At 41.9% G+C, this 15,693-nt stretch overlaps 1 protein-coding gene across 2 annotated transcripts in view; it reads left to right on the top strand.

Annotated features, from left to right (window-relative positions):
- Ube3c (ubiquitin protein ligase E3C) overlaps positions 1–9,043 on the top strand; it is a 100,528-nt gene extending 91,485 nt beyond the window's left edge. For both annotated transcript variants that reach the window (XM_055612646.1, XM_055612645.1), the window contains exon 23: positions 7,616–9,043. In XM_055612646.1, coding sequence (XP_055468621.1) covers positions 7,616–7,786 — 171 coding nt within the window. In that variant the 3' untranslated portion in view covers positions 7,787–9,043. The remainder of the gene's footprint in view (positions 1–7,615) is intronic.
- Positions 9,044–15,693: the final 6,650 nt, after the last annotated feature.

Genomic DNA, 15,693 nt, shown 5'->3' with positions numbered 1-15,693 from the left:
TGTATGTATGTATGTATGTATGTATGTATGTATGTATGTATGTATGTGGTAGAGGACTATTGAGAAAGTTATCCAGCCTCTTGCTTGCACATGCACACCCATACCCATCCACACAAACATACCACACACCAAAAAAAACAAACAACAACAACAAAAAACCTATCTCAAAAAAACAACTACAAGAAAGTTGTCAGGAATCATGAAATGGAAAATATGAAAGCAAGATGAACATGAACTGTTCAATAAACAAAGTATACCAAGGCTGTTTCACCTAGGAAAGGAAACGTTACATAGTAATGCATTCCTGTAATCTAGCACTTTGTGAAGCTGAGGCAGGAGGACTAGTAGTTCCAAGCCGTTCCATAGTGTATAGCAAGAACTTGCCTTCCAAGAAAGTTTTTACAATTGTGTCAGAGTCAGGAAAGCACATTGACCTTGTGGCATCTCAGAGGTGGCTGTGAGTACTCCAGAGCAGACAGACATAGAGGGAGGAAGGACATAGATCTGATGGGCTGCAAATAGTAAGAAACTCACCCTCTACGTATTTGGAGAAACAGCATCTGTTAAAAGCTAATTAGAGCTGATATGTTTAATAAATGGGATTGTTGCAGACAAAAATCGTTAAGTGCTGTGGAAAAATTGTTAAGTTACCATCAGGCCACACAGTAAATTGATGATGTTTTTTCTTTCTTAATTAATGCAAATCTTCATTGTATTGTATTTAATTACGTATAAAATGGTGCCCTTGATTCACATTTCAATAAAGAACTTCATCTTTTCACTTTTAAGATTCCAAGTAGGAAAGTCAATTAGCATTATGAAAGAAATAAGACATAGTGTTTCACTGTGAAGTGAACTTTCTATTTACAAAGACACTGATGACCCTTCCATCAAATCTTCTCTGTCTTAAGTTTGTGATGCTTTTATTTCTGTTTCTTCAAGCACTTTGAGTAGCTGGCTGCCCCTGTATACTCAGAACTGCATATTTAGAAATGTAATGTTGCTTGAATCTGCTTTGCTTCCTATTCTTTATGGGAGGAGCTTCATTGTGACACAGTATGCTGTAATTAGAGATAAAAAGAGAAAGCTTTGTTTATATTTGTGGTTTGTTTTGAGACAGGGTATTGTTAATGTATTTCAGCCAGCTTCTGTTTCGCTGAAACAGAACTTCAGGTTGTCCAGGCTGGCCTGTGATTCACAGCAGACCTCCTGCCTCCTATTGTTGGAATTTGCAGGACTGCAGCCTCATACTCAGACCCCAATAAGGATTTAAACATTATAGCCACACATAGTTCAGTTCTTAAAGTTTTGGTTTGACAGGGCAACAGATAAACATTTAGGTCTTTTGTTTGTTTTAGATAAGGTCTCTGTTATGTAGCTCAGCCTCCCAAGTGCTTGGACTAAAGGCATGTCCTGCCATGTCTGGCACATCTAGATTTTTATATGGCCCTTTCCAGGTTGTGTCCTTATTCAGTGAGGAAAACATAAGATACATGCTGAGTTCAAGAGGCACATGTGGCAGTCTGGTGAAGTGGCAATTTCAGACTGCTAGCTGAGTGTGTCATGCCTTGTGTCAGGCTCCTCAGGAGTCCACTGTCACAAGGTAAATGTTTAAATTTTGTTCTCTGTTCTGCTGTAATAGTTGAAAAGTAACTACTGTTTTTTACTTTGTTGGATATGTTTTTCCTTCTGACAAAATCTGTCAACAAAGCAAATGAGAAGCAGAGCAGTAGTTAGGCAGAAGAAGAAAAGATTTTTCCCATTCAGACCACTGCTATTCTTTGTTTCATTCATTAAGCTGCTGCTTTTATTCAGCATTATCTTGGGCTGGATATATAGCTTACAAACTCGTTTAGCATGTGAAAACTCTGACTTAGAACCCAAGTACCACCTCAAAATATCAGGGTGTTTTTTGGTTTTTGGTTTTTGGTTTTTGGTTTTTTTTTTTGTAATGTGTTAGATATTCTTTTAATTTTAATTTGGAGGAGAGGAGGTACCTTAGTCAGGGTTACTATTTGCTGTGATAAAACACCATGACTGGGGGCTGGAGAGATGGCTCAGAGATGGCTGCTCTTCCAGAGGTCCTAAGTTCAATTCCCAGCAACCACATGGTGGCTCACAACCATCTGTAATGGAATATGATTTCCTCTTCTGGTGTGTATACATAATAAGTGAATCTTTAAAAACAAAAACAACAACAACAAAAACATGACTAAAAGCAACTTGGGGAGGAAATAGTTCCTTTGGCTTACACTTCCACATCACTGTTCATCATTGAAGGAAGTCAGAACTAGAACTGAAGCTGGGTATAAATCTGAAAGCAGGGGCTGATGCAGAGGCTATGCTGCTTGCTGGCTTGCTCAGGATGGCTTGCTCAGCCTGCTTTCTTAAAGAACCAAGAACCATCAGCCCAGGGTTGGCCCCACCTGTAATGGGTTGGGACCTCCTTCATTAATCACAAATCAAGAAAATGCCCTACAACAGTGGTTCTCAAGCTTTCTAATGCTGTGACCCTTTACTATAGTTTCTCATGTTGTGGTATGGGTGACCCCCAACCATAAAAAAAAAATTGTTACTACTTTATAATTGTAATTTTGCTACTATTATGAATCATACTATAAATATCCATGTTTTCTGATGGTCTTAGGTGAGTCCTGTGAAAGGGTTGTTCGACTGCTGCTCTACAGGCTTGCCTACAGCCTGATCTTCAGAAGACTCTTCTCAGCTGAGGCCCCCTCCTCTCTAATGATTTCAGCTTTGTGTCAGTTGACTAGCCAGCACAGAAGGCTAAGGTCTTTCAAATGCTGGGACAACAGCCACAACTTGAAATATTTGTAATGAACATTGTAGTGTCCCATAATGTGGCCTTAAATAATTTGTCTTTACTCAAGTCACAGCACCTGAAAAGCAGAGACCCCCAAAATCCCAGTCAACAGTCAGATATGCAGGTACCATTTTGTGGGCCTCATCTTGTTGACATCTGCAAAGAGGGGCGAACTAGACAGGCATCTGAAATCTATACTAGCCAAGCTGGGAGAATAAGCCAGTTCAGAGCACTCTCTGCTTTGTTATGTGTGGAAAAGAACACAGTCATAGCTCAGGTGTGAGACGGTACCTGATGGTATTCCTGGGTAATAATAAGGTGTTGCTGTTGGTTACTTGTGCCATCTAGCCTTTCTTTCCTTGGACCTCATATACAGGTCTGCAGTTACCATCAGCATCTAACAGATATGTATTTAGCCTACAGACATGTGTAATTGTGAACTTAATCACAAAGTTCTTTCTAGAGGTAGAGAGACACCTGTATCCATCGTAGCACCTGGAGGATCAGAGGCAGAGGCAGGAGGATCAGGAGTTAAGTCATCCTTTATTACATACTGAATTTAACACAAATAAGTCTCAAACAAACAAGTAGCTCTTTACACTCTCATTATTTATGCAGTGTTGACACTGCATGTGTGCCTGTCAGCAGTTTATGTGCTCCTGTGCAGTGGGATGGGAACACTGCTACCTAGGCAGTCATAGGGCGTAGTAAACAGAGAAAAAGACAGAGGCACAGAATGGTGGCCGTGCTGGGCTGATAGAGACTAAGAGGAGAAGCTGGACATGGTGGCACATGCCTCTAACCCCAGCACTCTGGGACGCAGAAATGGGTGGATCTCTGTGAGTTCGAGGCCAGCCTGGTCTACAAAGTAAGTCCAGGACAGCCAAGGCTACACACAGAAACCCCATCTCCAAAAACCAAGGTGGGGTGGGAGAGGAAAACATTTTCTTCTTTGCATTAAATGTCTATTGACATACCTAAGAGATTCTGGGTATCTGTAATATAGAAATGAGGAGTTCTTAAAAATAAAATAAAGAGTGGAGGCATAGCTGGACAGTGGTGGTACATGCCTTTAGCCTTGAATCTCAGCACTCGAGAGGCAGAGGCAAGCCAATCTCTGTGAGTTCAAGCCAGCCTGGTCTACAAAGTGTGTCCAGGACAGCCAGGGCTACGCAGAGAAGCCTTGTCTGAAAAAGCCAAAAAAAAAAAAAAGAAAGAAAAGAAAAGAAGAAGAAGGAGGAAAGGAAAAAAAGAAAAAGTAATGAGGGGTTCTGTATTATACATTAAAAATAACCAACATGGAGTTGTGAAGGTGATTCAGCAGAGAACCTGAGTTCAGTTAGTTCACAGCGCTCATGTGGCAGCTCACAAGCATATTTCAACTCCAGTTTCAGACAATCCAATTCTCTGGCCTCTGAAGGTGCTGTGCATGCATGTGGCGCACATATGTACATTCAGGCAGGCAAACGCTCATATGAAATAAAAATAAATGAGCCTTTAGAAACAACAGTAATCAGCATGCACTGTCAGATCTTTAAATAGCATTCGTTGGTACCATCTTGTCCACATACCCAGTACACTAGACAAGGTATTGCTGTAAATAAGCTGCATGTTCTTGGCTCATCTTTATGTTCCTGTCTATGACATGATTATATGGGAGAAACATTAGGAACCAACAGGTTTGTTTGTTTTTTGGGTTTTTTGTTTGTTTGTTTGCTTGTTTGTTTTTTTTTTTTTTTTTTTTCAGTTTTTAGGTTTGAATCTTTCTTGGCAGCAACAAACAGATGTAACTTTTCCTCAGATCTTGTTGCAAGCAAGGTGGGAGAGGAGACTCATCCTTGGGCTGGAATTGGCTGTTCAGCACCCTGGTCACCTCTAACCAAGTGATGCTGGTGTCCACATACGACTATAGTCATGTTCCAAGTGTATATCATTTTATCACCAGCTAAAACTTTCTAGAAAGAGCTTTCCTAGTTAGCTGTTAGGTTACATAGAGAAAAGCTAGAGTAAAGTCCTCAGAGCTGTCCCTTTCATTGAGTATCAGCTCTGAAGGTTCATTTAACACCTGGAAGCCATCTTGCCCTTCACATAAGTTCAGACTGTATTGCCAGTTCAAAACAACAAAAAACAAAATGAAACATTTATGGGGCTGCTGAGATGGATGGTTCAGTACCTGCCTCCAAACCTGATGACCTGAGTTTGATTGCTGTGTCCCACATAGTTGAAAGTGGGAACTAACTCCTGCAAGTTGTTGTGTGACTTCCATATGTGTTTCATGGTTTATGATTTAGTTTTATTTATTTATTTTTTTTGTTTTGTTTTGTTTTGTTTGTCTGGAAAGACAGGGGTTCTCTATGTGGCCTTGCCTGTCCTGGAACTTACTCTGTAAAGCAGACTGGCTTTGAACTCAAGTAGATCCACTGCCTCTGCCTCCTGAGTGCTGGAATTAAAAGCCTGCACCACCACTTTCTGGCTCAATTTAAAATTTTTTGGTAACTTGAAATCATGCTGGCTATGTGGGTAAGCCTCCAGTGAACAGGTCCCTCAAATTACTTGCTCTCTATATAGAGATTGTACTTTGCTTGCATTTCTGTCATGTTTGTTTGTGTGTGTTGTTGATACATCTACATGGCTTCTAAGTTCAGTATGCATACTATAGTTTATATGACATGGCCAACTTACTCTTGCCGTCTTCTCCCTTTTGAGCATCTTCTTTCTCCTTCTGTCTTGCTTCTCTCTTTTCCTTCCTCTTTTTTGAGATGTAGATCTGACTTAGTAATATGGCCCAGCTTCAAACTCACAATTCAATCCTAGTCCTGCCTCAGTTTCCTAAGTAAGAGGTTTCCTAAGATCAGAGGTGGGTATCAGGAGCTGACGAAATGACTTACTAGTTAAGAGCTGTTCTTACAGAATACCTCCATGGTACCTCACAGCTGGCTATAACTACAGTTCCAATGACCTGATGCCCTTTTCTGACCTCTTTAGGCACCAGGCACACAGGTGGTTCACATACACACATGCAAGCAAAATGTTCATACACATAAGACAAAAATAAACTAATTTTTTAAAGGGGGTTGGATAGCCAGGTGTGGTGGCATATGCCTTTAATCCAGCACTTTAGGAGACAGGCAGGCAGCTCTCTGTGAGTTCAAGGCCAGCCTGGTCTACAAAGCGAGTCCAGGACAGCCAAGGCTACACAGAGAAATTCTTTTTCTTTTCTTTTCTTTTTTTTTTTTTTTAAGGTTTCATTTATTTTATGTATCAGTGTTCTATTTGAAGAGGGCATCAGATTCCGGTATAGGTGGTTGTCAGCCACCATGTGGTTGCTGGGAATTGAAATCAGGACCTCTGGAGGAACAAGACAGTGTTCTTACCTACTGAGTCATCTTGTCAGCCCTGAGAAATTTTACCAAAGAAAGAAAGAAAGAAAGAAAGAGAGAGAGAGAGAGAGAGAGAGAGAGAGAAAGAGAGAAAGAAAGAAAGAAAGAAAGAAAGAAAGAAAGAAAGAAAGAAAGAAAGAAAGAAAGAAAGAGGGAGGGAGGGAGGGAGGGAGGAAAGGAAGGAAGGAGAATTCCAGAGCATCCAGGGCTGTAACACAGAAAAACCAAAAGGGGGTGGGGAGGTGTACCACCACATGCAGCTTGTCTTTCCAATGTTAATATAAGCATATTAAGCAATTTATCTAATCTTTGCCATAACTTGGAGCTGAATCCTCTATGTAATAGAAAAATAGGGCTAGAAAGATTGGTCAGAGCAGAGGACCCTGGTTCAGTTCCAAACACCCACATGGCAGCTCAGAACTGTCTGTAACTGTACTCCCAGAGGACCCTACACCCTCACACAGACAATAAATACAAGCAAAACACCAGTGTGCATGTGCATGCATACACATTTGTATGTGTGTGGCTAGAGAGGTAACTCAACAGGTAAAAGTACCTACCACCAAGCCTAACCACCTGAGTTCAGTACCCCAGCATATGTGGTAAAAGGAAAGAACTGGCTCCAACTAGTTGTCTGCTGACTACATGTTCTGTGACATGTACATCCACACACAAATGTTCACAAATAAAATAGAATTTTTAAAAGATATTTACAAACACAATGAAGCCAGGTTGATGGTGGCAAATGTCTTTAATCCCAGCACTGGGGAGGCAGAAGCAGGTGGATCTCCGAGTTCAAGGTTAGCCTGCTCTGTAGATTGAAATCCAACACTGCCATGGCCACACAGAAAAACCCTGTCTCAAAAAAAAAACCAAAAATAGGGGCTGGAAAGATGGCTCAGTGGTTAAGAGCACCATCTGCTCTTCCAAAGGACCTGGGTTCAGTACCTAGCACCTACTTGGCAGCTCAAAACTGTAACACCAATTTCAAAGGATCTTCACACCAGTGCACATAAACAAATCATTAAAAAAAAACAAAAATGCATGCATACATACATAAAATATCAAAAAAGGCAAGGGTCTGGAGAGGTGGCTCAGTGGTTAAAAGCCCATACTGTTCTCGTTAGAGGACCCAAGTTCAGTTCCCAGCACCCATGTCTAGTAGATTATAACCACTTAGAACCTCAGCTCCAGGAGTATCCAAACACCTCTAGAATTTGAGTACCTGCCCTCACATGCACAGACACACATACATGTTCACATACATAATTTAAAATAAAAACATTTTTTAAAAGAAATACTTCTGGGAAAAGCAGCTGCCAGAGCATCAGTACATCTCTGGCAAGCAAGATCTGGTGGGCTCCAGGCTGTGCCAGAGCCCTCTAACCATATCCTGTGCCTTGTCTTCTAGGAGCTGTACCCTGCATTTTGCATTCACAATGGAGGCTCTGACCTTGAACGGCTACCTACAGCCAGCACCTGCATGAACCTGCTGAAGCTCCCAGAGTTTTATGATGAAGCCCTGCTTCGAAGCAAGCTGCTGTATGCCATCGAGTGTGCTGCTGGCTTTGAGCTGAGTTGAGCCCAGGGAACTTGATTTGACCCAAAGGCAGCCAGCACCTCCCAGACCCATGAGAGCACTCAGGCGGGACCCTTAGCTCTCCTCAGGCCTTCTATCTGGCATTCCTTCCTTTCTGATTTTTTTTTTTAGATGATTTTTATTGTGACATAGTCACTTACATAGATGGACATTGCTTTTCACATAACTTAACCATTGTTATGTGCCATGTGGCTGGTTTAGTAATTTTGCCAAGAAGAGCACAGGTTTTAGAATAGTGACAACTCAGTGAAATTAACCAAAGATGAAGCTTTGGCCTTGCTGACCTAGTTTATATTCCCTCCTGGGTCAGATATCTATAGACGGAATCTGGGGCTGATACACAAAGCCCTGAGCCACTGCTTCTCATGTGGTTGATTGTTTACAAGCCTAATTGTAGAAACTGAAGGCATTTTTCCTGCTGCCTTTTCCCAAAGTGGTTAGGCTTGGAAAATGGATAACACTAGTATTATTTTATTTGTGCTTTTTAAGCCATGTCCCCCAAGTGGGACTCGCATGTTTGTCTTCGGACTCCTACTGACCTTTCATCATGAGGTTTGGACATGGCTGTGTGGGTGTGAGGTGGCTGCTGCCCTCATTGCTCTTTGCCTGTCTCTGCTTTGTGCCTGGAAAACTTTCCAGGGAGGCGGAGGAGGAGGGTCCCTGCACTTCCTGAGATACTGTGTCAACCTGCAGTGAGTTGGCAACTGGGGGATGGGGGCACTGCAGCTTTTATTAAAGTCATTTGAACCAAAGTGGCGGGCTGCGTCTCTCCCTGATCCACACGCCCTCCTGGCCCAGCAATACTGCCTATCATCTTGGGCATTTGGGGGGTACTTACCAGGCCTCAGCACCTCTGCTTCCTGTCACTGTTTTGATAAGAAGACAGTGTCCCTGGCATGTGTCAGGGAAGAGCATCAGGCCAGGTGGTTCTCACTTAGGCACTTTATCAGGGTCCGACCTGTTGCATGGTGACCACAGTCTCTGCAGATAGGAAGCAGGGAAGCATCTGGGAGGCCAGCATGCAAGGATCAACATGGAGCTGGGGGAGACTCCAGAGCCTGCATTTCTACCAAGTCCAGCATCTTTGTGCTAGGAGGCTCTTTGTGCTGTTGGGGTGAGGTGACCAGAATTAGCAATATACTTTTAAATGTGGGAAAACGGAATGACACTTTTAAGACAATGACCATTATCAGACAAAATGTAATTTCTTAATTTGAATAATAAAGTGTTTAAATGCTATTTGTAGTCTTGATACATAGGAAGAAATAGCATCTATCCTTGATATATATATATATTTTTTTTGTTTGTTTGTTTGTTTGTTTGTTTGTTTGGGGATGTTTATATTGAATGTCCTATATCTTTTTATTAATTAATTTGTGTATTAGTGTTTTAGAATTGAAGTATCTGAAACTGAAGATAAATTGGCAGTTTGCGTATTTGTGTTTTTTTTCTGTCGGCTCTTCTGAGCTTATTTATTTGTATGTCCTGATGGATGAATATTTACATTAAATCTTTTCCCCAAGATCATGTTGGAGTGCTGCCCCAGGTCACTGGTCAGTTGTGTTTGCTCTAGTAGACTTACTTTTCCAGGTCACATATGTGTGCAGTATAGGAAGCTAAGCAACCTATGATCTCTTGAATTCAGCTATTTGGGGCCAGCATCATCCCTGGAATACCCACCAGGAATAAGAGGCTCAGGTGTCAGCTCATTGGGCCTTATATTAAATTACTAAGAGAAAAATACAATCTTCCTAAAGGAAGATTCTCATTTCCTCGTTGTTTTAGGTGCCTTTGTGTTTGTGCCTATTTTGCTTACTTTTCAGTAACGTTTTTTTTTTTTTTTCGGGGGTGGGGGTTGGGTTGGGTTGGGTTGGATTTGGTTGGGGGGGCTGGTGGGTTTGGGTCTTTTGTTGTTGGTTGGTTTGGTTTTGGTTTTTCAAGACAGGGTTTCTGTGTGTAGTCCTGTCTGTCCTGGAACTCACTCTGTAGACCAGGCTAGCCTCGAACTCCAAGAGATCCACCTGCCTCTCTGCCCCTCAAATGCTGGGATTAAAGTCATGCACCACCCCTGCCTGGTTTCTTTGGGTAACTTTTTTTCTCAGACTTAAACGTTGGGCTAGTGGTTGGTTATTACAGGTGTTTCTCCTGGGCTTTTACATGCTTAGAGAGCTTTGCTTTGGTGTTTGTAGGTTTACCAGATAAGTGTTCTCCAACCACATCATAAGCCCCTGGTGTGCATTGTCACTAAGTGGGCACAGTGTGTCTGGAGCCACCCAGTGTGAACTGTAGTGCACTGAACTGCTGGCACCTTGTGTACATGCTTAGGAATGCTTGTGTTAGAGTTAAAAGTTTGCTGAAAGCAGCATAAACTGAAAACTTTATAATTACTCGAATGGAAATTAAGAGCCCACTGCTCCTTCATTCGCATCCACCCAGACATTCAACAGGAAACAAACTGTCATTGCCTAGTGTCATTGCCTCCAGGGCATACTTACCCACTCCAAGGGCCACAGGCCTCCCAAAAAAAGATCCCTTGCTCCCCAGACAGCACTGCATTTGAGCAGGCCCAAAAGGCCTTAAGGTCTGGTGTTGGTTAGTGACCTAAACAGACTAGGGGCCCAGATCAATGCATAAGTTCACTGAACACATGGAGGCCTTTGTTCCAGAAACTTGGGGGTTGGGTGACTATACACATGAGCATACTTCAACTGAGTGCACTTTCCAGGTACTGTACTTCCTACAGGATGCACATAGCAAGTCCATGAGTGTGGGCTGTTAATTTTGTGGCAGGTGTAGCAGTTGTCACATTTCAAAGTCACTGGACCACTGTTACATTGTAGTGGTTGTCTGTGATCAGCAGTCTTTGTTATCTTGCAAGAAAATGTTTTGAACCAGGCCATTGATGGCACACCCCCTTCATCCCAGAACTTGGGAGGCAGAGGCATACCTCTGAATTCTAGGATAGCCAGGATTACACAGAGAAACCTTGTCCAAGAAAAGAAAAGAGAAAGAAAATTGTTTTTGGACACCAGATAAGATAGTAAACTTAATGCATAAATATCATGTTCTGACTATTAAAAAATGGTCTTCGTATTCCTCTTAGTGTCTCTGTTCCCACAAATACAAAACTATTGATGTCAGGCCAGTTAATAACTTCATACAGTGGCCTCTGCATGTGAAGTGAAAGAGAGCACTTGTCTCTCATGAGTGCGAACTTGGATTTGTACGTCAGCACCTTAAAAACAGCAAAAACTAGAAATGATTAGGTTTAGTGAAGACATGTTGAAAACCACGATGAGAGCCAACTGTGGAGACACACACCTAAGAGTTACAAGTCCTAGGCCAGTCTGGATTGTGTAGTCTATCTAGGGCTACCTACCCGGATCATGTTTCAGAAAGCAAGGCCATCTGTGCCTTAACCAGGCTGTAACTATGGACAAAAAGCTCTTGAACTGCTCTAACGTGCTGCTCTAGCGTGTGCAGGTTAAGAAAAGGCAGCAGGTCCTGGCTATGGAGAAGTCTAACTGAGGTGGGTGGATCACACCAACCAGATCCTGGTCAGAGGAATGGCTAAGGCCTTAGGAATGAGGTTGTCAGTGAAAACAACTTTTGTCTGCTCTTATCCCTTTAGGATAAGAGCTGCTTTATTCTGGAGCCATTTTGAGTGACCACAGCCTGGGAACAGATTCAAGTTGCCCCAAATTCTATGTTTCAATGTGGAAACAGTTTTGTGAAGTTTTATAGTTTTACAGAACAAAAGTTGTAAATCAAGGCAAGTTTAAAATACACTTCTGGGTACATCAAAGAGGCAGTTAATATGTTAAGAATCAGGTAAGATGGCAGTTTTTCGATAGGCCCAAGATGCTCTATGATGACATTCTTATTTGGGGGATTGGTAAAAGATAATGCTAAGTTAATAGATTGCAAGAGTTTTTAATCAGTCACAGATATTGGTTCAAACGGCTGTAAGGAATGGCTGTACTTGAGAGCTAGAACTAGCCTAAGTTAAGGTAATTAATTAGCCTCTGGACCTACACCATTCCAATCTCCACATACTGGCTAGTACTTCACTTAAGACTTAGCAAGAAGGAAGAGTTGTAGAAATGTGAAGCTGGTGATCAGTCAGGCTAACAGAAAGAAGCCTGTTGTTGGTTGGTGTTTTGTCTCATGACATAGCCCAGGCTGTGTTGGGTGATCTTTTTGTGAACTGTGTTGATTGTCTTTGTTATTCAAATGCTGGTTTCTGTATCAACAGAGAGCTAAGTACAGGCTAGACTTTGGTATTGTTATTCTTTGGCTCCAACACCTTTAAAACACACAACACATTCTCTCTTTTTTTTAACTTTTATTAATTACACTTTATTCACTTTGTATCCCCCCCATAAACCCCTCCTTTCTCCCCTCCTAATCCCACCTTCCCTCTCCCTTATGCACAATGCCCCTCCCTAAGTCCACTGATAGGGGAGGTCTTCCTCTCCTTCCTTCTGATCTTAGTCTATCAGATCTCATCAGGAGTGGCTGCACTGTCATCTTCTGTGGCCTGGTAAGGCTGCTTCCACCTCAGGGGGAGGTAATTAAAGAGCAGGCCAATCAGTTCATGTCAGAGGCAGTACCTGTTCCCATTACTGTGGAACCCACTTGGACACTGAACTGCCATGGCTACATCTGTGCAGGGGTTCTAGGTTATCTCCATGCATGGTACTTGGCTGGAGTAGGAGTCTCTGGAAAGACCCCTGTGTTCAAATTTTTTGGTTCTGTTGCTCTCCTTGTGGAGCTCCTGTCCTCTCCAGATCTTACTATTTCCCACTTCTTTCATAAGATTCCATGCACTCTGCCCAACAGTTGGCCGTAAGTCTCAGCATCTGCTTTGATAGTCTGAAGGGCAGAGCCTTTCAGAGGCCCTCTGTGGCAGGTTCCTAACTTGTTTCCTGTTTTCTTCTTCTTCTGATGTCCATCCTCTTTGTCTTTTGGGATGGGGACTGAGTATTTTAACCAGAGTCCTCCCTCTTGATTAGTTTCTTTAGGTGTACAGATTTTAGTAGGTTTATCCTGTATTATATGTCTATGTGAGTGAGTATATACCCTGTGCATCTTTCTGCTTCTGGGATAGCTCACTCAGGATGATCCTTTCCAGTTCCCACCATTTACCTGCAAATTTCATTTCCTTGTTTTTCATTGCTGAGTGGTACTCCATTGTGTAGATGGTACCACAATTTCTGTATCCATTCTTCACTTGAGGGCATAACAGCTTCTGGCTATTACAAATAAAGCTGCTACAAACATGGCTGAGCAAATGTCCTTATTGTATACTTGAGCCTCTTTTGGATATATATATCTAGGAGTGGTATGGCTGGATCTTGAGGTAGCACTATTCCTAGTTATCTGAGAAAGCGCCAGGTTGATTTCCAGAGTGGTTGTACAAGTTTACATTCCCACCAGCAATGGAGGAGGGTTCTCCTTTCTCCACAACCTCTCCAGCATGTGTTGTCACTTGAGTTTTTTATCTTGGCCATTTTGATGGGTGTAAGGTGAAATCTCAGGGTTGTTTTGATTTGCATTTCCCTGGTGGCTAATGAAGTTGAACATTTCTCTGCCATTCGATATTCCTCTACAGAGAGTTCTCTGTTTAGCTCTGTTCCCTATTTTTTAATTGGATTACTTGGTTTGCTGCTTTTCAGGTTCTTTAGTTCTTTATATATACTGGATATTAGCCCTCTGTCAGATAAAGGGTTGCTGAAGATTCTTTTCCAATCTGTAGGCATTCATTTTGTTCTGCTGACGGTGTCCTTTGCTTTACAGAAGCTTTTCAGTTTCATGAGGTCCCATTTATTGATTGTTGCTCTTAGAGCTTGTGCTTGGGTGATCTTTTTGTTAACTGTGTTAAGATTGTCTTTGTTATTTTAATGCTGGTTTCTGTATCAACAAGAGACTAAGTACAGGCCAGACTTTGGTATTGTTATTGTTTGGCTCCAACACCTTTAAAACACACGCGCACACACACACACATTATCTTTTTTTAAAAAAGATTATGTATAGTGTTCTGCCTACGGGCCAGAAGGGGGTACCATGTCTCATTACAGATGGTTATGAACCACTATGTGGTTGCTGGGAATTGAACTCAGAACATTTAGAAGAACAGCCAGTGTTTTTAATCTCTGAGCCATCTCTCCAGCCCCAATACTTCTTAATTGGTTTAATAAAGCGCTGAAGGCAGGAAAAGGCCTTCAAAACCAGGAAAGGAAGGTGAGACATCCAGGCAGAGCTAGGAACTTTGGAAAAGTCTTTAAGGTGGGCGGAGTTGCCAGACACAGAAAGAAACAGGTGACGGGACAGAGGAAAGTTGACAAGCCACGTGGATTAGTATAAATGGTTTAGTATAATGGTTGGGAGGGGCATAGAAGAAGAAGGAAGGAGGGTGGGATTGGGAAGGGATGGGGGAGGGGGCTACAGCTGGGATACAAAGTGAATAAATTAATAAAAATTAAAAAAAAAACAAAGCTGGTTGGGAACAAACCTAAGCTAAGGGCAAGCATTAGTAATTAATAAAAGGCCTCAGTGTTGTTGGAAGCTGCCTGTCCAATAAAGTCTGTTTATAATTGGTACCCAACAGTTATAATTGGCACACCAACACTGGGCAAAATCCAAGCTTAGAGCCTAAGAAAAGTCCCATGTGGAAAGTGGGGAAAATGTTCCCTTCCCAGAGCTGAAAGAAGGTGAGCAGCTGAGGTCAGCCCATGCTATTCAGTGGGAGGCTTGGCGGACCAGAGCCCAGATCATGCCCCACAAGCCAGCAACTTCCCAGAGCTGCGACAAGTAGCCATGGTTTCAGAGGACATGAGGCTCTCATGGAAGGGCACTGTCCCCAGCCCCAAAACTGGCAAGGGCGGCTCTTAGACAGAGGCAAGAGACCAAACTGCCTCTTCCCTGTGAGCAGAAAGCCTGGGTCAGGGCCAACACTCAGTTTTAATGTGCTAGCTGAACTGGAAAGGGATCCTGCACCATGCAGAAGCACAGCAGGGGCTGAGTGCTGGACCAACCTAAGGGAGCAGAGCCACCTGCCACCACCAGGTGCTAAACTTAACAACTCAGAAGGAGCACCAGGAACAGGACTCAGAAGAAATCCAAGCCCAGACTGAAAAGCTGAAGTCCCAAACTTCTAAAAGGATAATGTATTCAATTTGAAAACAGTAAACGAAAAAAGAAACAGGTATAAACAGTCATAGAAAAAAAATAGCTTAAAAATAATAAAGTGAAGTCCTTAGAGAGTTAAGTAATCTAAAAAGAATAAGCTGCTTAAAGGTGGAAAGAGTTTAGAGAAAATTAAGCGCAGAAAAATACTAAGTTACAAAGCAGTAAAAGAAAAATAAATGCACATAGAAAGTAAAGTCTCTGAAGGAGAGAGAGCAAGATAAAATCTCTGAAGGAAAGAGAAAGAAAGCCTCCAAAGAAGGAGAAAGAAATATAAAATAAAGTCTTCAAAGGAAGGCGAGAAAAAAGATAAGTGAAAATACTCTATAAATATGCATAATAAAGTCTCCAAAGGAAAAGAAAATATGATGCTTTGTGAATATGCATAAAAGATTAAGTCTCCAAAGGAAGGGAGAGAGGTAAAAGAAAAAAAAATTTTCTATGTTAAAAAATGGAAAATACAATGGCAGAGGGCATTTGGATCCCATATAGTTTTGTTTCAATTATCAAATAATTATATTTTCGGTAATGATTACAATTTTGTATATCCTCTTTAAGAAAGATCACAATAAAACAGTCTGAGAAGAAGACTAAAAAGTGCTAGAGTGGAGGTGATAGAAAAGTTGGAAAATCCTTTGATTCAAAATAAATGATCGAGCTGGGCAGTGGTGGCACACGCACTTAATCCTACGACTCTGGAG

Source organism: Psammomys obesus, unplaced genomic scaffold (assembly GCF_907164565.1).
Source record: "Psammomys obesus unplaced genomic scaffold, mPsaObe1.curated_primary_1811, whole genome shotgun sequence".
NCBI lineage: Eukaryota > Metazoa > Chordata > Mammalia > Rodentia > Muridae > Psammomys > Psammomys obesus.
The sequence above is the reverse complement of the archived record's forward strand: the minus strand, read 5'-3'. Positions and strand labels throughout refer to the sequence as shown.